This window comes from Cyprinus carpio, chromosome A14 (genome assembly GCF_018340385.1).
Source record: "Cyprinus carpio isolate SPL01 chromosome A14, ASM1834038v1, whole genome shotgun sequence".
Classification (NCBI taxonomy): Eukaryota; Metazoa; Chordata; class Actinopteri; order Cypriniformes; family Cyprinidae; genus Cyprinus; species Cyprinus carpio.
In genome coordinates, this window is record NC_056585.1 from 29,896,326 (window position 1) to 29,917,847 (window position 21,522).

Consider the following 21,522-nt stretch of genomic DNA (forward strand, 5'->3'; position numbering starts at 1 on the left):
TTATTTGTAAACTTGACAGAAATACCACAGAAAGGTCGTTTGTGCATCTTCTGTGGAACGCAGCGCTGTTTTCTGTGAGGTCTGAATAATGAAAACAGCTGCATTTATACATGAAGACCTCCAGAAGCGTCTTCACGCTGAAATAGGAGCTGACGCTTCAATAACACAGTCTGAATAAATGTTTTCATTACAGAGCTTCATCTCCAGAGATCTGAAAGCCATGAAGATCTCCTGAATAATCTCTCCCGTCTTTCCTGTGGAGTCCTAGAATAAACCTGGCTTTGTGTATCACAAATATCATTGACTCTTTAAGGAATTATACTCTTGTTCCTATTTGTTTTTCAAGAATTGCTAAATGCATAAATGTAAATGTTCAAATAATAAGCAGAAACCACACTGCAAAAATGATCTTTCTCTGTATTTCGGTCTGGTTTTCCAGTACAAATATCTAAACATTCTTAAGAAAATAATGCAAAATGACTTGTTTTCTGAGAAATTAATTAAAATGAAGTGAGTTTACACTTAAAACAAGAACAAACATCTGCCAATGTGCTCAGGAAAAAACAAAAACAGCTTAATCCAAAGGGAAAACAATTTTATTTTTCTGACCCCACTGACAGATTATTATTATTATTATTATTTTATTATTATTATTTTTCTTTTTGGTCTTGTTTAAAGCATAAACTCACTTCATTTTGATATATCTTTAAGTATCTTGACTTAAGAATGTTTAGGTAATTGTACTGTTAAACGACAAAAATACAAAGAAAGAAAATTATTTTATTATTATATTTTGCTGTTTGCATGGAAGAAAATGATTAGGGTTCACACTAAAAGATGAACCCATTTTTCAGGTTTTATGAGAAATAAGTGAACGACGATGAATAAAGGTGCTTTAAAGAATTTCATGTTTCAAAGAAACTCCAAAGCTGTTGGACTGTTTACATCAAAGAATATTTTGATTTATTTGAAGCTGACAAACATGTATTCATTTGGGGGGAAGTGAGGTTTGCACCACAGGTCTGATTGTTGTGCGTTGCACGGTGTGTTTGGTGGGAGACGAGTTAAAAAAGAGAAGAAAGGTTGATGATAAAGTCGTTTGCTACTAAAGATCTGCTGAAGATCAACAGAGCCGCTCTACATCTGAAAGAACGGAGCGTTTCGCATCCCATAATCACATTCACGAGAAGCGTTTCCACAGCTAATATCCTGAATAAAGAGTCTCTTCTATGAGCCACGAGTCCTGTGTGTTTGTGATGCTGATGTTGTCCAGATGAACATCTGCACTTCAGACCAAAACTAACAATCAGCCTCTAAATCCATAAACGCACAGATAAAACCTCATTTCTCTCCAGTGTTGGAGCGTTTCAAGCCTTTTTAAAAGCCATCGCTCACAGAGACCTTCAGGACTGAGGAAACCATCGTCACACGTCCTTCAGAAACACGCGAGTGTGAGAACCAAGAGGAATGCAGAACAGTAAAGATATTCATAACATGTTTCAAAACAATGTGCTGTAAATGCATGTCTGAATAGAGTTACACAATCTGAAGATCATAGTGAAACATTACTGGATCCAAGACTTCATATCTTAAGTAATTTCCTTTTCCAAGTAAATGCATCTTGATTTAAGAATGTGTAGATATTGACAGAGCAAAAGTTAGTAAGTTAAATGATTAAAAACTACAATATGCACCAGATGTTTGTTCAACGGCCTGCAAGATTCAAGGATTTTCCAATCAGACGTACCAAAAACATTCAGGATTTAAACCCATATGAGAACTTGATAAAAGAGAACATCATCCTTCATCAAGTGAAGACGTACGTGTGTGTGTGTGTGTGATTGTGAGACTGTGTGTGTGATTGTGAGACTGTGTGTGTGTGTGTGTGTGTGTGTGTGATTGTGTGATTGTGAGACTGTGTGTGTGTGTGTGTAAACATTGAGAAGTGTGTGAAGAATCTTCAGGCCTGAGAACCTCTAGAGCTGATGGAGTCCATGAGAACGGATCCGATCAGTCTGAACGCATGAGCTTCCTCATCTCAGTCGTCCTCAATCCTTCCTGAAGACCTCGAAGAGCGACGCCACCGAGTGTGTGCGGTAGAAGAGGTTCATGGGGATGGCCAGGTTCAGCACCGTGGTCCAAACGCTGTACCCGAAGGTCTCCTGCTCCAGACCGCTGTCATACTGCGGACGGCAGCCGAAGGCCGGGAGAATCCACAGCTGGACACAGAGAGAAGAACAAAACCTTCAGCGCTCGTGCAGTGATTCACCTAAACATGTCAGTTCTGTCATCGTTTACATGCACTTTCAGACCCGTGTGAGTTTCTTTCTTTGGTGGAACGTAAAGGAGAAGGTGTTTAGATGACTGAACTCACCTTGAAGCATTTGGGTTGATTTTTCCCCGCCGTTTAAAGGTTTGAAATACTGCTTCAATTGAAATTGACTGAAATGCATGTATTGAAATATTTTTCATGATTAGTTTCATTAGGGCCTTTGAGCTCTGTAATGAAAACAGACTATTATTTATGATTACTACTAGTGATTTTCAAGTTGAAATTAAGTATAAAGTATAATAGTGACTGTAAAAACCTGTATTTTAGGTATAGAAGAGGCATGTTGAGTTCTGATATTTTGTTAGGGTCATTGGGCTTGTTTTGGCACACTTTGGGGTGATTTTGTTACACAGACCTGGCAACCCTGCGCAGTGGTGTGCTTTGGTTCATATTCCGTCAGGATTTAGTGGTTTTAACATTACCAGTAGAGACCCACGGAGACCATTACAGTCTCACACACACACACACACACACACACACTTGTTTGTTTTTGTGAAAAGTGGGGACATCCCATAGGCGTAATGGTTTTTATACTGTACGAACTGTATATTCTATCGCCCTACACCAACCCTACACCTAACCCTACCCCCTTACAGGAAACTTTGTGCATTTTTACTTTCTCAAAAAAAAACTCATTCTGTATGGTTTATAAGCGTTTTGAAAAATGGGGACATGGGTTATGTCTTCATAAGTCACCCTCTCCTTGTAATACCTGTGACATACCCATGACATTATACAGAGTTGTGTCCTGATATGTCACAAAAACATGCACACTCTCACACACACAGTCTCACACACACACACACACACACACACACACTCTTTCTCACACACACGCACACACACACACACTCTTTCACACACAAAGTCTCACACACACACACACACTCTTTCACACACACAGTCTCACACACACACACACACACACACACACACACACTCTTTCACACACACAGTCTCACACACACACACACGTCTCTTCTCACCGAGATGTTGCACATGAAGAGGAAGATGGTGATGTTCTTGAGGATCTGCCTCTTCCTCCCGTGTATCACGCTGAGCTGGTTTCCCACAGGAAGTGTGACGTCGGAGTGCTTCCTGCTGAATGCCGCTCTGTTCTCGGGTGTTTCTCCCTCCAGAGTCGCGCAGCCCTTGTCCTGTGTCTCGTAGCCGCGGTTCACGATGCCGTCGTACGGTGGGACCACGGGCGCCGGTGTGATGGAGAAGACCTCGGGCACAGGTGCGTCGTCCGGATCCGTGCGTCTGCGGTACAGCGACTCCACGATGAACAGGTTCTGCACACACTTCTCCAGCACCAGCAGCAGCGAGTACACCAGACAGGTCCAGCGGAAGCTCGGAGAGCTGGGTCCCGCCGCCGCCACCGCCACCACACTGCACCACGACATCAGCCAGGAGCCCAGCGACGAGCCCAGCAGCAGCTCCGTGTCCAGCGTGCGGGACGGGTTCGAACCCGTGTCCATGGGCCAGGCCTCCAGACGGTACACCAGCAGCCCGGCTCCGCTCGCGACACACATGCAGCTCAGCATCACCACGCCGTAGAGGTAGAACATGGAGATGGCCGCCTCACGCGTCTGCTGCGACTTCTCTATGTGGATGAGGTACACCACCAGGACCGTGACGGAGCTGGCCAGCGCCAGCAGACCCAGCATGGGGCCGAGCAGCAGACCCGGGCTCCTCATGCTGGGACGCTTGCTGTTGCTGTGGAGCTCCAGCGTGCGGCCGATGTTCTTCCACATCACCAACAGCATGGCCGAGACGAAGATGTGGTACTCGATGTTGAAGGGGTACAGGTAGTAGAGGCTGGTTGAGAACATGGAGCAGACGCTGATGGAGCAGTTACAGTTCGGCTCCGCTTCCACTGCACACACACACACACACAGAGAGAGAGAGAGAGAGAGAGGATCAGCTGACAAACGGCCCGATTCACGCAATGAGGTTCAATGAAAACAATGGGAACACTCTCCAAATGACTGAGAAATAAAGATGTCGAATGGAGCCTTTTCACATCTGCAGGCTTCTCGTCACTGACAGATGCTCCAGTAGCATAAGAAAAAACCCACCATACCGTTTCCACATATTAAATCACAGAGAGATTGTACTATATACACTACCCGTCAAAGATTGGGATCAGAAAGACTTGCAATGTTTTTTAAAGAAGTCTCTTCTGCTCATCAAGGCTGCATCTATTTGATCAAAAATACAGAAAAAAACAGTAATTAAATAATGGTTTCTATTTTAATATCCTTTAAAATATAATTTATTTCTATGATGCAAAGCTGAATTTCCATCATCATTACTCCAATATAAAGTCTCACATGATCCTTCAGAAATCATTCTAATATGATGATTTATTATTAGAATTATCAATGCTGGCAACAGTTAGGGTTAGGGTTTCCGATTACTTTTTTGGAAACTGCTATTTTTTTTTTTTTCAGGATTCTTTGATGAATAAAAAGTTAAAAAGAACAGCATTTATTCAAAATAGAAATGTTTTCTAACAATATAAATCTTTGCTATCACTTCTTAACAATTTAACACATCCTTGCTGAATAAAAGTTTTAATTTCTTTCAAAAAAAGAAAGAATAAAAATGTACTGACCCCAAACTTTTGAACTGTAGTGTATATTGTTAGAAAAGATTTCTATTTTAAATAAATGCTCTTCTTTTTATCTTTTTATTCATGGAAGAATCCTGAAAAAAGCATCACAGGTTTCAAAAAAATATGAAGCAGCAGAAGTTTCAGAACTGATAATAAATCATCATATTAGAATGATTTCTGAAGATCATGTGACACTGAAGACTGGAGTAATGATGCTGAAAATACAGCTGCACATCACAGAAATACATTACAGATTAATATATATTAAAATAGAAAAACTTTATTTTACATCATAATAATATTGCACAATATTAAATTTTTTCCTGTATTTTGGATCACATAAATGCAGCCTTGATGAGCAGAAGAAACTCCTGTAAAAAAACATTAAAAATCATTCTGATCCCAAACTTTTGATCGGTAGAGTACATAACATATAGTACAGAAACAGAACTCAGTATAGAACATACAGAAAACACTTTACAATAAAGTACCATTAGTAAACATGAACCAGGGTCAGTATAGTTAACAAAAAACCCTTAAAATAAAATTTTATTGAACTAAAACTGAATTTTTATTTTTAAAAGGAAGCTTAATCTTATTTTATTCCATATAGTTCTCATTTTCATTTAGTTTAATGTTTTTTTTAAATAATTACAACTAAAACTGAAATAAGAATTAATAGAAACTATATACACAAAAAACAAGCAACTAATAAAAATGACAAAAATACAAATGTTACTAAATCTTTAATAAAAAAAATGCTAGTAAAATAATACTGACATGAACTAACAATGAAAAATACATTTAGCTAAATGTCAACATTTACTAATACATTTTTATTAACTAAATAAAGACTAATAAATATAATAATTACTGTAAATGAATAACAAATGTTTAGGAATGAAGTGATTTAGTAATGCATTAACTAACCCTAACCGTAATGAGAGCTTATCATAAAGTGTAATGTGAAATCTTTGCTATATGTGAGGAAACACATCATCACTGTCTGTGAGAAGAGTTCACTGGAGTTTGAGATAGAAATGAAAGAAATTCAACACAACAGCACACATTCATTACTTCAACACGAGTGAGAAAACAAACTCTCTGACGCCATCTAGAGGATCAATCACCATAAAACTACAGGAAAAGCTTCTACTTGATAATGAACAGGAGATGAGGAAAATGCTACATTTTTATGAGATTATTATATTTAATTGATTGCTGTGATCAAAGCTGAATTTTCAGCATCATGGCTCAAGAAACATTTCTGATTATTATCAATGTTGAAAACAGTTGTGCTGCACAATATTTTTGTGGAAACTGTGATGCATTTTATTTTTCAGGATTCACAGATTAACAGAAAGTGCAAAAGAACAGCATTTATGTGAAACATTTTATCTTAGTGTGAAGAATGTTTTAATAATTTCCCCTATAAAGAACATTTAGTGGTTTCACGGATGTTAAAGGTTCTTAATGGAACCATCAATACCAATAAAGAACTTTGATGAAAACAGTGAACGGTAAAGTGAAAACACACACACCTGCTCAAGAGACAGAGAGAGAGACAGAGAGGGAGAGAGAGAGGGAGAGAGACAGACTATAGTTGAGGGAAAAAAACAGACTCCTCCCACAGTGAGCAGAGCTCTCTGAAAAACACTGTTGTGTTCTTTAGTGCATATTGGCCAGTAGGTGGCGATAGAGGTTCGGGGTAAATGTTTTGTTGAGAATAGAAGAGTAAGAGAGTCAGAAGCAGTCCACCTGCTGCTGTGTGTGCTGTACTGTTCTGCAACTTAATGTGGTTAACTATACTTTACAATAGGTTGCCCAGCACAACAGTATATACTTACTAAGGATATAACAAATTGTCGACGAGGTACTTTTTGACTTGAGGATGGCAGCTGTTTCTACTTTTTCCACGCCGTTTTTGCCATGTCCCGGAGAACGAACTATCCCTTTTGACACGTGGTTATGGATGTTCAAGAATTATTTGCTCGTTGTTGGTGCTTCTGGAGATGCACGGCCGGTCGAACACAAACGAGCGCTGCTTCTACATTGTCTGGGGACTGAAGGCCGAATCAAGGTGATTCGATGGAAGATGTGATTGCGACCTTGAAAGCACACTTTGGTCCTCGACGGAACATAGTGGCTGAGCGTCATGCTTTCAGGAAACGTGTTTAGGCGACAGGAGAAACCATACTTCAGTACGTAGCTGTTCTATGGGACTTAGCAGCTACTCTGGACGATCAGCTGGTGGAGAACGTGTCCAGACTTGGGATTCGTGAGAGATTGCTTTTGGAATCTGAATTGATTCTTGAAAAAGCCATTATTATTGCCACTCAAACAGAAGCTGCTGCTGAACAAGCCAAATTATTAAAGTCTCCCCCTGCAGCTGCACGTCACCGTCGTAGACCACCTTCAAAGCTACCGTCTATAGCGCGTTCTTCAAAGCTTTCATTTACTGCACCTGTTTCATCATCCCGTGAATGTTATCGGTGTGGATCTAGGAAACACTTTGCGAATGACCGTAGTTATCCTACTGCATCAGCACAGTGTAATAACTGTCAAAAGATGGGACATTATTCACTGGTGTGTCACTCTGGACAAGCTCGCTCAGTGCGTGAAACTGACTTACCTGAGGTTCAGATCCTTTATAAGCATGACTCGCTGTCATTGCGCCCGTAACTACATCTGTGCCTATCGAGCTTACCGTGGATTCTGGATCATCTGTTTCTATTTTGCCGAAAATTGTGTATGATACACACTTTGCAGCCACCTTCTGTAAGACTGGTGACGTATTCTCGTGCTCCGTTTCCCGTACTAGTCTCTAAGGATGACATCATCTGCTCTACGTCGCTCTTCATGGTTGAATCTGGCACAGCTCTGCTTGGGATGGATCTGATCAATGGGCTACATCTTCATTTTGAAGCCAATTCAGTTTTGCTCCTGTCTTGCGATTGTCTGCTTCGATATCTCTACCTGCTTTGGGATGCGCAAACGGCTTTGTGCACGAGGTAAAGATTTTGTCAGCTGTGGCTCCTGTGCGCCAGAAACTCTGCCGCTTACCTTTGTCCGTTAGAGACACAGTCAGTGAAGAAATTCATCGCCTTCTCGAGTTGGGCATTATTGAGAGAGTGGATGCTTCGCCGTGGGTCTCCCTGATAGTAGTAATACAGAAAAAGTTGGGTGCTATTCGTATGTGCGTGGACCTGCGAGAGCCCAACAAGGCTGTAGCTACGGATAGCTACCCTCTACCACACATCGAAGAAATGTTCTCTTTGTTAAGAGGCACAACTGTATTTTCCACTATCGATTTGGAGAGTGCTTTCTTTCAGGATAGCCGCAATCTGACCACCTTCATTACTCACGAAGGACTTTTCAGATTTTGTTGTGTACCGTTTGGTCTTGCTTCAGCACCCTCTACTTTTCAGAAAATGTTGGCAACAGTTTTACGAGGACTTCCGAATGTTGCCAATTACCTGGATGTCATTATTCTTTAGAGACGTACACAAACAGAACATGACCAAACGTTAAAAAATGTCGTTCAGCGTTTAAAGGATTCTGGGCTGAAGTTGAATCAATCGAAGTGCCAATTCAACAAAACCAGTCTGCGCTTCCTGGGACATACAGTGAACGCGCAAGGAATTCAACCTGATGAGGATCACCTCTCCACTATTCTTCATCCACCTGCTCCGGAAGATGTGACCCAACTTCGCTCGTTCATTGGGCTACTGTCTTGGTACAACAAATTCTTTCCTAATTAAACCTGAGTTTGTAGCGTTTCTGTCTCCTGCGATGTCAGCTTTGTCGCCGGCTGAGTTTGCTTCTGCCTCCGCGTCATGCTCTGAACTGAGTGCATTACACACACAAATAGCTCGTGGTCGGCCTTCCTCTTCAACTTCTATGAATATTATTCTACGTCCATACTTTCAACTACGTGACAAACTGAGTGTGCAGCAGGATTATGTGTTCAGAGGATCACATCTTGTTGTACCTGTTGCGCTTTGGCACACATTGGTGAGGTAAGCTCACGAAGGTCACCAGGGAATTCTGCGCACTGGCCAGGCATTGATTGTCTGGTTAAAGAGCACATCCAGACCTGTCCAGGCATTAGAAGGTGTTTGGTTGTTGAAGAGCACATCCTGACCTGTCAAATGTGTCTAAGCAAAAGAAAATGAAGCTTCATGACACAACGACACGAACGCATCTCAATGTTCTTCCTCCTCCCACCACACGTCAGGATGCTCCGGCACTTCTTCAGCAAGTTTCTTTTAAGCAAAAGAAAATGAAAGCATACACTGACTCCAGACGTGTAGCTCGCACTCCTGATTTTAAAGTGAGGGATTGAGTGCGTGTGCGCATTCCAACTCATGCTCCGAAAGCACATCCAAAGTTTACCAACCTTCGTCAAATTGTGCATAAACTGGGTGCATGTACTTACCTGTTCTCCAACGTGAAGAACTGGCATGCTTCTCACCTGGCTCATTCTGTTGCACCTATTTCAGAGGCTACTGACACAGGTGCTGTGGACTTGTCATTTCAGCATCTCTCTTCTTCTCCTCCTCCGGCGCTCCAAGCTCCTGAAGCTCTTCAAAGGGTTTCTTCCTGTATGAGATGAACTCCTCGTTGGCTGGAAGACTTAGTCACTTAGTCACCTTTGCATTACATTATTATAAAGGATGAGTAATTCGTTAAGTCATCTCATGATTGATTTTATATGAATGCTACGTCTAATAATTCTCGTGAAGCATCATTTTGTTCTTTGATCTGATTACAAGTAATTGTTATATAACAAAGTGGATGCTTTAGTAACTTTGTTGTTGTGTTCCCTTTTTGTTCGTAAAAATAGGGGTAGGTAGGTTGCTTTAAGTGATGGGGGAATATGTTGTGTTCTTTAGTGCATATTGGCCAGTAGGTGGCGATAGAGGTTCGGGGTAAATGTTTTGTTGAGAATAGAAGAGAAGCAGTCCACCTGCTGCTGCGTGCTGTACTGTTCTGCTACTTAATTTGGTTAATTAAAGTATTCTTTATTTTCGAATGCCTTCTTATTGCTTCTTACTAAGGATATAACAAACACACACACACACCTGTGGAGACATTGTCGTATCCCAGCGCAGTCAGGCGTCTCCTGTGGTTGTTGAGGAAATGTTCAGCTTCTGACATCACTCCATTACACCACAGCAGCAGGTTAGTGAAGACGGCATGAATCACTCCAAACCTGCTCAACACACACACACACACATCTGTTTGATGAGGCTATTTCATCAGCATCTCCAATTAAATTACATGTGTAATCTGCTCCAGTGTGTCTAATGCTGACTCTTCCCAATCATATGTATTTATCATAATCATCGCCTTCTAAAGGCATGCATTAAATAGTACATTAAGTGTACTGTAGAGTGAACTACGCAGTGAACTGATGAAATTGCATAAACGTCACTTTTGAAAAAAAGCATAAGTGTAAATGTTTGTGTATCGCAGGACTTCAGCACTGAATCTCTGCTGCTACATGAACGAAGACGGAGAAAGAAGGGTGTCTTTACCTTTCAAACGTTTCATATTTCTTGATGACATCTTTGATGTGGAACCAGAGGAAATGCACCTGCAATCAAGAGCAGACACATGGTTCAGTGAACTTCACCACTGAACTGATCTGAATAATGACACTCTTGTCTTCTGTAGAGCTGTTTCACAACTTAAAATTAATACTGTTATTTTACGGTTTATTTTTAAGTACAGATGCTTTGCTAAAGTTATGCAAACGTCTAAAGTTATGAAAGTCCAGTTTTTCCAATATTGTTAAAACTTTCTTCATTGGTTATATGAATGTTAAAGGAACGTTTCATTCTATCATTGTACAAACATTATGGGAATGTTACTTTTGAATGTTCTCTGAAAACAACGTTCTGAAACAAGTAGCAACACTTAAAAAAGGTTAGAGAAGTATACAAAGTTTCAGAAAAACGCTCCATGAATAATGTATATGCAATGTGTTTGTGTTTTAATATTATTTAAGAACAGATTTTTTTTTTTTTTATCTCACGAACTTTGTCGTTACTTCCGAGCGCGTTCTCTGTCATCCGGAGTGAAGCTGCTTTGGAAAAATCCGTGTCTAGAAATGAACGTGTCTTGACACCGGGTGCGTGACAGATGCGCGCTCTCACCTGAGATATGGTGTGCAGCGCGTGCACGACGGGATAGACTCCGAGCACGGCGGAGACGCAGGAATGATATCCGACGAAAGAGCCGATGCGGAACGCGTCCATGATGAGTGACAGCAACGCCAGCATCGTCAGCCCCCCTGAACACACAGCACAATCATTCACTCTCACGCACGCTCACGCAGCAAGGCGCTCGGTAGCATACTGACGCGCGTCACCCGCTCACCTTGGATCCAGCTGGTGCCCGCGTGCGCGTCCTTCTCCGGCACCGGGCTGCGCTCCCGCTCACTCTGGATCATGTAGCAGAGCATCCACACGAGCTGCACGAGCATCAGCGCCGTGATGAAGGCCAGCAGGTGCTCCTTCTTCACCGCGGGACCGTGCTGGGCGAGCGCGAGCATCACGGACACGCCGATCAGCAGCAGGTTGGCTCCGTACTGCGCGCTCAGCGTCTCCGCGTTCTTCTGCGGGTACTTCTTGGTCAGACTCACCTTGAGCTTGGAGAAAAGTTTCTTCTCCGCGTTCGAGGATGATGGAGAGGAGGAAGAGGGGGTGGACATGATGTCCAGGCCGCGGTGCTCCACCATGGTGCCGTCGATGAGCAGCAGCGGCTCCGGATGAACGTCGTCAGGGATCGGAAGCGCGGCGAGCCTCGGACATGCTCAGTGCGCGTCCATCGCCGTTATATACCTCCTACAAAGCGCAGCAGATTATCACGGATCGAGTTTCATTCATCTTCATTCATCGAGCTCCTGGAAAAAAGCGACGGTGCCAAGAAACGCTGAGAAACACGCGCCCGCCAAACTTCACCAACCGGACGCGCGCGCTCCTCACCGCGTCTCCACGCTTCTAGTCGTTCCTCCTCACACCGCGGTCACATGTGAAGCTCCAGCGAGCTTTTAGGCTCTCGGGTTTCACTGGTCAAAAGCTCTTTCTTTATGGACGGCCCTTTGTTGTCCGCAGACTCGTATAACGGACGTACAGTCAGAAGAATGTGGTCAGCATGAAATCTGCGTGCGCGCGACATTAAAGACGGGTTGCGAAACGCGGCTGAAATCAGATGCAGCCTCTTCACAATTACATGAAACCGATCCGGGCCAGAGAGCTCCAACAAAAGAGCTTCTATTATAACGGCTCTGCCCTGGATTACCGTGCGCACTGGAGCTGCATCATGATCCGGATCAAAGGTAAACGAGAAGCGCACGCTGGCTTCCGCTGATCGACTCCGGAGAGCTTTGATGAAGTCTGACAGACGCGATCACGCGCTTATCATCATCACCATCCTCATCCTCATCATCATCTTCAGCGAGCGTTAGATCAAGCAGCGCAGGCGTACACTGTCAAAATTATAGTTCAGTGTTCTGTAAAGTACTGATCATTGTTCCCACTGTTTTTGGTCAGTTCTCTCACGGGAGGGAACTTCATTCTTTAGATCTGGATCGTCTTACTTTCAGAAAGCAAGGCTGATGATTGAAAGAAAGGCTACTGTGCTCTTCTTTGTGATGTGTTGTTCTTTCTCCTCTGTAGCAGATTTGGGTGGCTCAGAAGATCACAGGAGTGTCACGAATCCGCAGAATCAAGAAGAAAAACACATGGCCTGATCACAGACCAGAACATGCATTTAGTGAATTCAAGAATAATTTCACATGAAAGATCAAAAGTGACTATATGTCACGTCTCTTTTTACTTTCAAATCAAAATAAACAGAAACTAAATTCTATGGCTGCCAATGGAATTTCTGCTCGAATCGGAACCAATAATGGGATCAAATCATGAAATTCGAGATTTTAAAGCATCTTATTTAAATTCATACAGGTCAAAGAGAAGACGTACATGACACGTACTTTATATTGTGTTTATATGTATGTAGCCTATATGTATATGTACAGTATGTATTATATGTAATTGTATTTTATATAAAAAAAAATAGTTTCTATCACATACTGAACCTGTAGCTATATGAAATTATAATAAAGCAATGCAGATAATCATATTAACCAAAATCGTTCCGTTGCTATGGTTACTTATGGAATTTTAGTGGTTTTAGCGGCTGGAATTAAAGTTGATTAAAGTAATTGATTACCCATTTCCTGACTATTTTGCTTCTTTAAGAAACTAAATAGCCACACACAAAAAAAAAAGTTGGATTCAGTAGATTGGTAGGAAAGTGCTGGAGCTGTTGCTATAGTTACACGAATGGAACGTTTGTTCGCGCTTTTTTAAATAACTTTTCAGTTCCAAAAAAGGGACAATGTACATGAATAATTATAAACAAATCTTTAAAGTATAACAAATGGACATCTTCCATGTATACAATAATAATAATAATAATAATAATAATAAACTGGTTAACACACGATCTGAAAAATGACTACTTTGGCAGTTCTGACAGTTTGCTCAGGTGCTCAATGGTAAACTTGAAAAATAAAGCTGAAAAAAGTCATCATTGGTTTAATTCAGCATCATTACTGGACACACACATCTGCAGAGGTCATGTTTCGCTTCACCCTCACACTAACCCGCTGACAGCAGATTCAAGCACACGATCCGACTGATTTCACTCCGTGAGGTGCACTGAGACAAACAAAACTCTCACACATTCACTCGCTTTATCAAAGATTCACAGTTAATCAGAAGTGCTCCGGATATACCTGAGGACTAAAGCGCCATGGCTTCTCTTCTGTGCGAGTAAAATCATCTCTGTGGTTCACATTACCTGAAGGTACGTCAATGTTCTGTTCTACAACCTCAGTTCACAGCTGAAACGTGACATTAGACTGTTATTAGCACCGGAGAACAGACAGACAGAGCTTCATGTAATACAAACGTCCTTTATTTCATCAGTTCATGCATCTGGTTAGTTACAGACAAACATTAAAACAGGGAGTGAACCGTTTAAAACAGTGTTTGGAAGTTAAAGCGATCTGCAATTTTACAAAACACAGCGATCAGCAGTCTACAGGACCTCAAAGAAAACCTCTGGTTCACCTCCGGCGGGCTGATGATCTTCTGTGACGGGAAAATATGAGTGGGTTTAGATCGGAGACATCAGAAGCTGCCGAAAGTCTCTCTGTTCATTAAAGCAAGTCCTCAGCGCAGGAATAGAGCAGAGGTCAGAGGTCAGAGGGCGATCAGCTGACCCCTCTATCCGTGTTTCAGCCCAGCAGTGAGATCAGCATCACCACACCCATGAACTGAGTGAACAGAATCACCGGCGTGAGGAACGACCAGACGGGCCACAGAGCGATGTTCAAGCTGAAACAGCAAAATCATCATCATGTTCAATCAATGATTATACATGATTAAAATTGCATGTATAGCTAATTTACATATAAAGAAATAAACTGTTTTTGTGAGGAGTGAATCTGAATCATGTACACTCGCTCGTCATCTCTGAAAACTAAAATGTCAGTAATGAGACCGAGGGAGAGGTGTTTAGTGACAGACCTGCAGGAGGCGGCGATGAAGGCAGCGGTGGTGAGCGCAGGGACGGCTGGATACTCCTGATCATACTGCTTTATTCCTCTGAACCACTCCAGATACAGCATACAGAAAAAAGCAAAACAAACAAAAACCACCAGCATCAAAAACACACACACACACACACGCACGCACACACACACACACACACACACGCACACACAGCGTCAAACACCAACGACCTGAACACACCACACACACACACGCACACGCGCGCACACACACACATGCACACACACACACCACGCATTCTCCACACGCAACACACACACACACACACACACACACACGCACACACAGCGTCAAACACCAACGACCTGAACACACTCAAAACCAGCACACATAAAAAGAAGAAAATAAAAATGATTTGAACTAAAACAACTCAAATTAAAACCTGAAACAAAATAAATAAAACTAAAAAAATTACTAAAACACAAAAATTACTAGAACTTTAAATGAAAACTTAAAATATAACATTCAAACTTATCAATAAATTCTATAAAAAGCATCTGAATTATACTCAGCACTGTTCAGGACAGACACAAAATAATCTTAAGAATAGACTTCTTCTAAACCGCTGTTTTCTTCATATTTAACTTAAGAATAATCTCTATTCCCAAACACAATTCTTAAGAACGTGCTTATCTTTTTCTTAAGACAAAAGCATTTTAAGTGAAAAATGTATAATGATATGAATTTATTGAATTGTTTCAAATATTAAACATCACAACAGAACTTGAGCTAAATATAATACACATAATTATAACTAGAGACGTGCACGAGATCATGACAATACGTGAAGTTTTTATTCATTTCTGTTTAAAATTCTTCTAAAAACATTTTCTTATATTTAAGAAATATTTGAGAACAACTTAAGGATTCTTTTTGAAGAACTTCAGTTCTGAACAATCATACAAACTTCTTAAAAGTCATCTTAAGAAATGTAATCTTTCTTAAGAAGGTTTTCATGAACCCACAGCAGACGCTCCCGAGGAACTTCTACAGAGATGTGAGCTGCTGTAGAGTTGAGTAGAGTTCATGGAGTTTCACTGTTTAACTGTGAAGGTGTGTGTGTGTGTGTGTGTGTGTCTCTGTGTGTGTGTGTGTGTGTGTGTGTGTGTGTGTAGGTTCTCTCCTGGTAACCAGAGCTCTATAATCTTTACTGTAATCCAGGATAAGAAGAAAAGAGCATAAGAGAGACAGAGAGAGCTGTTTGAGAGCAAAGAACTGTAATACAGTTAGCACTGCAATCTGACCACACACACACACACACACACACACACACACACACACACACACACACTCACACACACACACACACACACAAACACAGACACACACACACACACACACTCACACACACACACACACACACAGTGCTAGTTATGGTCAAGGGTAGTGGTCACCTGTGAATGTCACTGTGGTTCAGAAGAACAGAGAAGAAATCCAGATAGTAGGTGAGAGCGAGAGAAGCCAGGATCCAGAAGACTGAGTGCCGGTTGATCCGAGCAGATGCTTTCACTTCCACAGCCTCATCAGCACCAGAACCTGCACGACAACAAGATAACACAACATCATCATCATCATCATCATCATCAACTGTAGCTTCCTGACTTAAAAACTGTTGAACTCTTTCACTGATGATTCATAATGAGCTTTACTAAAGATCCGTCACCGTAGATTTGCAGTAATCACTGTTAAATGCCATTAGACATCACGAATCACCGTAAGAGCTTTGTATAAAGAAAACACAAAAAATAATATAAATAAACCATGAAACAAACATCAAATCAAATACAACAACGATTTAACACACCTAACATCATACAAACAAATAACCATTACTACATTACATACATTACATCTTCTTACAAGTCCGTCACCACTAAAAATGCTCTTCTTTATCCTGCCAAGCCTCCAGTCGCTCCTATGCATCTCCTCTTCTCTGACGATAACAAGATCAATAACTTGAAGGTTTCTCTTAACCACGTTCCACTTCTGCCGGCCGGCTGTGTGTTCGCAAGATACTCTGCGCCAACGACTCCAGAATTGTTCTGCTAAATACTGCACACGTCTCCATCTTTTCCGTGCAAACACATCCTCCTAATGGAGTTTCCTGGAGGAGGCAAAGCAGTAGCTGATTTTAACATTAGCAGATGATTTGGAGTGATTGGTGTCAGACTTTGAGGATCAGACAATCAGTAGTAAGCAGAGCATTGATGAAAGAATCGGCCGTCATATCAGAAGCATCTCGATGTGTATGATATGATATCAAGCATCTCACTGCTTGATCAAAAAGGGGCCGAAGCACTCCATGCCAGTATATGTGAACGGAGGTGATGGAGTCGCTCTCTCTGGGGGAAAATCAGCCCTTCTCTGTTCTTTCTGCAAACAATACAACTCCTAATATAGGACGTCACGATTCTGTTGATTCCTGGGATCCAAAAGCCATTAGATCTTATCTCATTTATTGTGAATCCTTTCCCTTGGTGCGCAACTTTGTTGTGAAAGTGAACAACAATCAATTCAGTAATCTGATGATTCTTTGGAATTATTATAGTTTCAGAGAATCTGGAGAGACTGAGCGGCAGAGTCTCCCTCCCAGCCCGAGCACACGTCCTCATCCATGAAAGGGTCAAGAGTACAACACACTGTGAGTCCTGACACTTCTACCACTTCATCTCTCTTAGCTCATCTTTGTATGAACTACCTAGCAGACATCTGATTATATGATGTCCTGCTTATTATCGCTCTAATACAGTGCTGAGATGATTCGATTTGACTTTATTAGCTCTTCCCAAAAGATGAGCTACAGCTCTGATTGCCTTTGACCAAGAAGAAAACTTTGAAACACCGTCCATCAAACTCAGAGTTTTTGTGCACTCAGTATTCAAAGTACAAAATGTACCAAACTCTCCACCAGGAACATGTTCTTTTGATACAGAGTTTCCGTGCTTCTTCTGAATTCTCCACACTGATCACTCCTTCAGCTACATAGTAATTTTTAATCACAAACTGTGACCCCAAGGGATATAACTCGCTGTTTTCAGTTGCGAGATGCTGCCTGAGGATGAGGTTGCACCAAAAAGATGAGCTTTCATACGAAACTCGCTGGCAGGTTGGTTCAAAATTCCATCCTTCCACCAAAGGAAGCACAAAAGTCTTTGTCAGACTCATCTACATGAAACTGATGATACATCTTCTCTATATCACACATAAGTGCAATAGTATGTTGACGAAATCAAATTAAGATAAGTAAATGATCATTTAAGGAGTGACCCTCATACCTCGCAGAACACGCGCAGGATGAAAAACACCAGATGAGCTTCCTTGCAACTACCATGCATTTCCCCTTCATCCCTTCAGATGAATAATTCAAACAATAACACACTCGCTGAAAGATTTCACTCACGAACTCACCGTAACTTTCCTTATACGATTCATCCTTTGCCAATTTTCTCTTGAGATGACTGAGTCGAACCATAACACACTGTTTGTTATCAGCTTGCCAGCTTTTCTCTGAACACCTTTTGTATTACGAACGGTTGGCCATAACGATTGTTCAGCTTGCAGCATGCATCTTGATGGGCTTCATCATCTGTTCTGAAGAAAGTTCCTTCTAAAGCTTTTCTAGCAGGACCACTCACATATTTCTTGAGATAAAACAACTTATCGGCAGAAGAGATCTTTTTTACTCTTCAAAAATCTCAACAAAGCATCCTTTAAAAAAAAAAAAATAAACTATTCCACCAATAAAAAATAATATGGTAAGCTCTTACTGTAGCTTCCTGACTTAAAAATGTTGAACTCTTTCACTGATGATTCATAATGAGCTTTATTATTGCAGTAATCACCGTTAAATGCCATTAGACATCACAAATCACCGTAAGAGCTTTATATAAAGAAAACACAACATAATATAAACCATGAAACAAACATACATCAAATCAAATACAACAACGATTTAACACACCTAACATCATACAAATAACCAGTACTACATTACACAAAGAAAGAAATCCAAAACAATACAGATAGTCAATATTAGACCTTATTCTCCACTCAAACCAGGAGCTGAATCCTTGAAGTTCTCTTGAACCGTAAACCTCTGAATGAATGAATGAATGTGTCTCAGCTGCGCTGCTTACTAGAACACTTTGAGCACAATATATCCACTCGAGCGGATGACTGTCAAAATAAAAGACTTCACTACCACAAACATATAAACTAATAAAAACCCAAAAATCCAACAATTAAACAAGATACGCTTTCAAAATGGACAACGTAATAAATCACTTAAAGAATATGAAAAAAATTGAAAAGTAAACCGTATAAAAAGAACATAACATAACCAAATCCTTAACAACATCATCAACAACAACAACAAGAGATACTGTCAATCATTCCATCAATCATTTATTTCTATAACACGTTTAAAAACAACACAAGCTGACCAAAGTGCTTTAGACCCACAATTACAACACACACACACACACACACACACACACACACACACACACACACACACACACACACAACAAGAGATTCGGGTGAGGAAAGAAGATCATATGTCTATTCTCAGAATAAACAAAACAAACACAACAGAACAGAACCATATAAAGGCTATTCATGTGAGCACATTTAAACTAAAGGATTTATACTTTGGTAATTTGATCCATTACTCCACACAGAAAAAGAAAAAACACATCCCATAGTTACTGACCTGCTGACGACACATAAGGGCCTTTCACACCGCGGGAACATAGCACCAGAACTAATTGTGTAACTACCCACTTTTGGTGTTTTCGCACCGCAGGAACTGGGTGTGATTTTAGTTCCAGACTGCCTTTTTCAAGAACCAAATTAGCTCCTTCTCCAGAGCAGGGTCTGACCACACAACTGGTGCTACACGTGACGTAAATATACACTGATAGGCCAGACGAGTATGAAAACACCCTCACCTGCATGATTTAAAACACTGTGTAACATACTGTAAACATTGTGTCAACTTATTCCACAAGTATGACGAACAGAGATGAATGGACGGACCCAGTACTTCAGTGCTGTACATTCATGCTGCGTTCCAGACAGGACTTTGAGCCCGTAACCGTATTGTAGCTAGATTATTAATTTTATTGCAACGTTAATAAGTTAAATTACTTAACTAAATTAAATAAGTACTAAGTAGCACTAGCGGTACACAGAGGAATCACTAAATTAAATATAAATTTGGCATTTAAAGATTCTGGTATACAGTTATTAAAGAATGATACAGTAAAATATGAAAATCACCACAGTGTTACGTGTGGACATGTGTAACAGGAGTCTGGTGGAGTTTGCAGAAACCAGTTTGATTAAAATTTTTTATGAATTTTTTATTTTTGTTTATTTAGTTCCTGATTTTGGCATGCAGTTATTAAAGAATGAAACAGTGAAATGACATGAAAACAGTTTGGTTTTGTCCTTTTTAATAATTTTCCCCCTCACTTCATGTTGATTCTCTCCTCATAAGCAGATACACCACACAACAGCAGGCACAGATAAATGATAACTTATGCACTTATAACACCTACAACCTGAACGAATTCCGTCATTCTTAAAAAAAAAAATGGATCCAATTGATATAGAATAATGTTAACTGTCAGTAAAAAATAAAACAGTTGTACAAAATCCAAATTATGCATTAATTTAACAGCATTCCACATGAAAAAAGGAAAAAGTATACAGCTTTGAACCAAACAGAGAGATAAATAAATAAATAAATAAACAAACGGTGAAAACATAAATAGAAGGCCGTGAATATGAATAAACACTACAACCGAAGGAGGACTGTGTGAAAGCAGAAGACGCGCAGACAGACCTTCTGAAGAAACTCTGAGATGATCTCAGCACGAGCCAGAGATACACTCAGAGCACGCGCTCACAAACCAGATCAAGATGATCACACACACCGCGTGTGTGTGTGTGTGTTTCTCACCCTGTTCGGAGACGTCTTCTAGGTGTGTGTGTGTGTGTGTCACCCTGTTCGGATGTGTGTGAGTGTGTGTGTGTGTGTGTGTGTGTGTTTCTCACCCTGTTCGGAGACGTCTTCTAGTTTGTTTGTCTTGAACCGTCGCCTCACGTTCATACACTCACTGGACTCCGCCATGATGGCCCGATGACGTCACGACGCACGACGCTCTAGAGCCGGACTCGTTTCACTCCTCATCCGCAAACCGAGAACCTTTCAGTGTTTCATTTTATCTGTTCAGTCTGCCATAGAATGGAAATGTCTGTTTTCCTGTTTGAAATAATCACCGCTCACCACATTTATACAATACAGATTCTTTCAAGAAAAAAAGTGTTAATGTCGCAAATGTCATCAATTCTGAAACAAATTCAGGTTCAGCTGTAAAGCATCTCTACAGAAGAGTCTTCTTTAGATCAGTTCAGTTCTCATCTGATGCACTTAATCCCATAATATTACTGAATATCAATTCTCTTTTAAGTTACTTCCTAATGTACTTTTATTTTGTAAAACTGAGCTGTTCCTTTTATAGTCCTAAAAAGAGAAGGATCATATTCAGTTTTTATAATGAGTTTTGATGAGTTATTAAAGTCCGTGAATTTTAACGTTTTATAAAAATGTGATTATATCTCCCAAACAGAAGGAAGGATCTCATCAAGAGATGTGTAAGTGATGGAGACTCAATTCAGCCTGATGAATTATTTATCACATTCCAAACCCAGAAATGAAGAAACGGACATTTCCATTATTTTCTAAAAGCATGTTATAGATTTAACGTGAGCAGTCCATCCATGAATAATGTTCTGTGTAATAAACCTTGTCATGTTTAATCAGACTGGATCATAACTGACTCTTCTCTCTGGTGACGTATGCACTCGTAAACCCCGCCCCTCAAGCGCACGCTGATTTGCATACACGTTAGAAA

At 40.7% G+C, this 21,522-nt stretch overlaps 2 protein-coding genes across 2 annotated transcripts; both read right to left on the bottom strand.

The window, feature by feature from the left end:
• Nucleotides 1–682: 682 nt before the first annotated feature.
• Nucleotides 683–12,734, bottom strand: LOC109054798 (proton channel OTOP1-like). The gene is made up of 6 exons (XM_042770492.1): nucleotides 11,337–12,734; nucleotides 11,114–11,250; nucleotides 10,493–10,551; nucleotides 10,037–10,167; nucleotides 3,319–4,211; nucleotides 683–2,219 (listed from the first exon to the last, which is right to left on the bottom strand). Exons 1-6 carry the CDS (start codon nucleotides 11,695–11,697, stop codon nucleotides 2,049–2,051), a joined length of 1,752 nt encoding a protein of 583 aa, XP_042626426.1. The 5' UTR covers nucleotides 11,698–12,734; the 3' UTR covers nucleotides 683–2,048.
• Nucleotides 12,735–13,927: 1,193 nt separating this feature from the next.
• On the bottom strand, nucleotides 13,928–20,843 carry tmem128 (transmembrane protein 128). Its single transcript, XM_042770493.1, has 4 exons — nucleotides 20,663–20,843; nucleotides 15,994–16,138; nucleotides 14,558–14,725; nucleotides 13,928–14,365 (listed from the first exon to the last, which is right to left on the bottom strand). The coding sequence occupies exons 1-4, from the start codon at nucleotides 20,736–20,738 to the stop codon at nucleotides 14,266–14,268; spliced, it is 489 nt and encodes a 162-aa protein (XP_042626427.1). The 5' UTR covers nucleotides 20,739–20,843; the 3' UTR covers nucleotides 13,928–14,265.
• Between the last annotated feature and the right edge of the window lie 679 nt (nucleotides 20,844–21,522).

What these genes read in the sequence shown, in the direction of transcription:
- tmem128 (XM_042770493.1), bottom strand. Translation starts at nt 20,738, where the DNA reads ATGGCGGAGTCCAGTGAGTGTATGAACGTGAGGCGACGGTTCAAGACA. An exon ending in AGAAGACGTCTCCGAACAGG is followed by an intron (nt 16,139 to 20,662) that starts GTGAGAAACACA and finishes GTTGTCGTGCAG; the next exon opens with GTTCTGGTGCTGATGAGGCT. An exon ending in CACAGTGACATTCACAGGTG is followed by an intron (nt 14,726 to 15,993) that starts ACCACTACCCTT and finishes GTGTGTGTGTGT; the next exon opens with GTGCGTGCGTGTGTGTGTGT.
- LOC109054798 (XM_042770492.1), bottom strand. Translation starts at nt 11,697, where the DNA reads ATGGTGGAGCACCGCGGCCTGGACATCATGTCCACCCCCTCTTCCTCC. An exon ending in CGCTGCACACCATATCTCAG is followed by an intron (nt 10,552 to 11,113) that starts GTGAGAGCGCGC and finishes TCTTGATTGCAG; the next exon opens with GTGCATTTCCTCTGGTTCCA. An exon ending in ATACGACAATGTCTCCACAG is followed by an intron (nt 4,212 to 10,036) that starts GTGTGTGTGTGT and finishes GTGTGTGTGCAG; the next exon opens with TGGAAGCGGAGCCGAACTGT.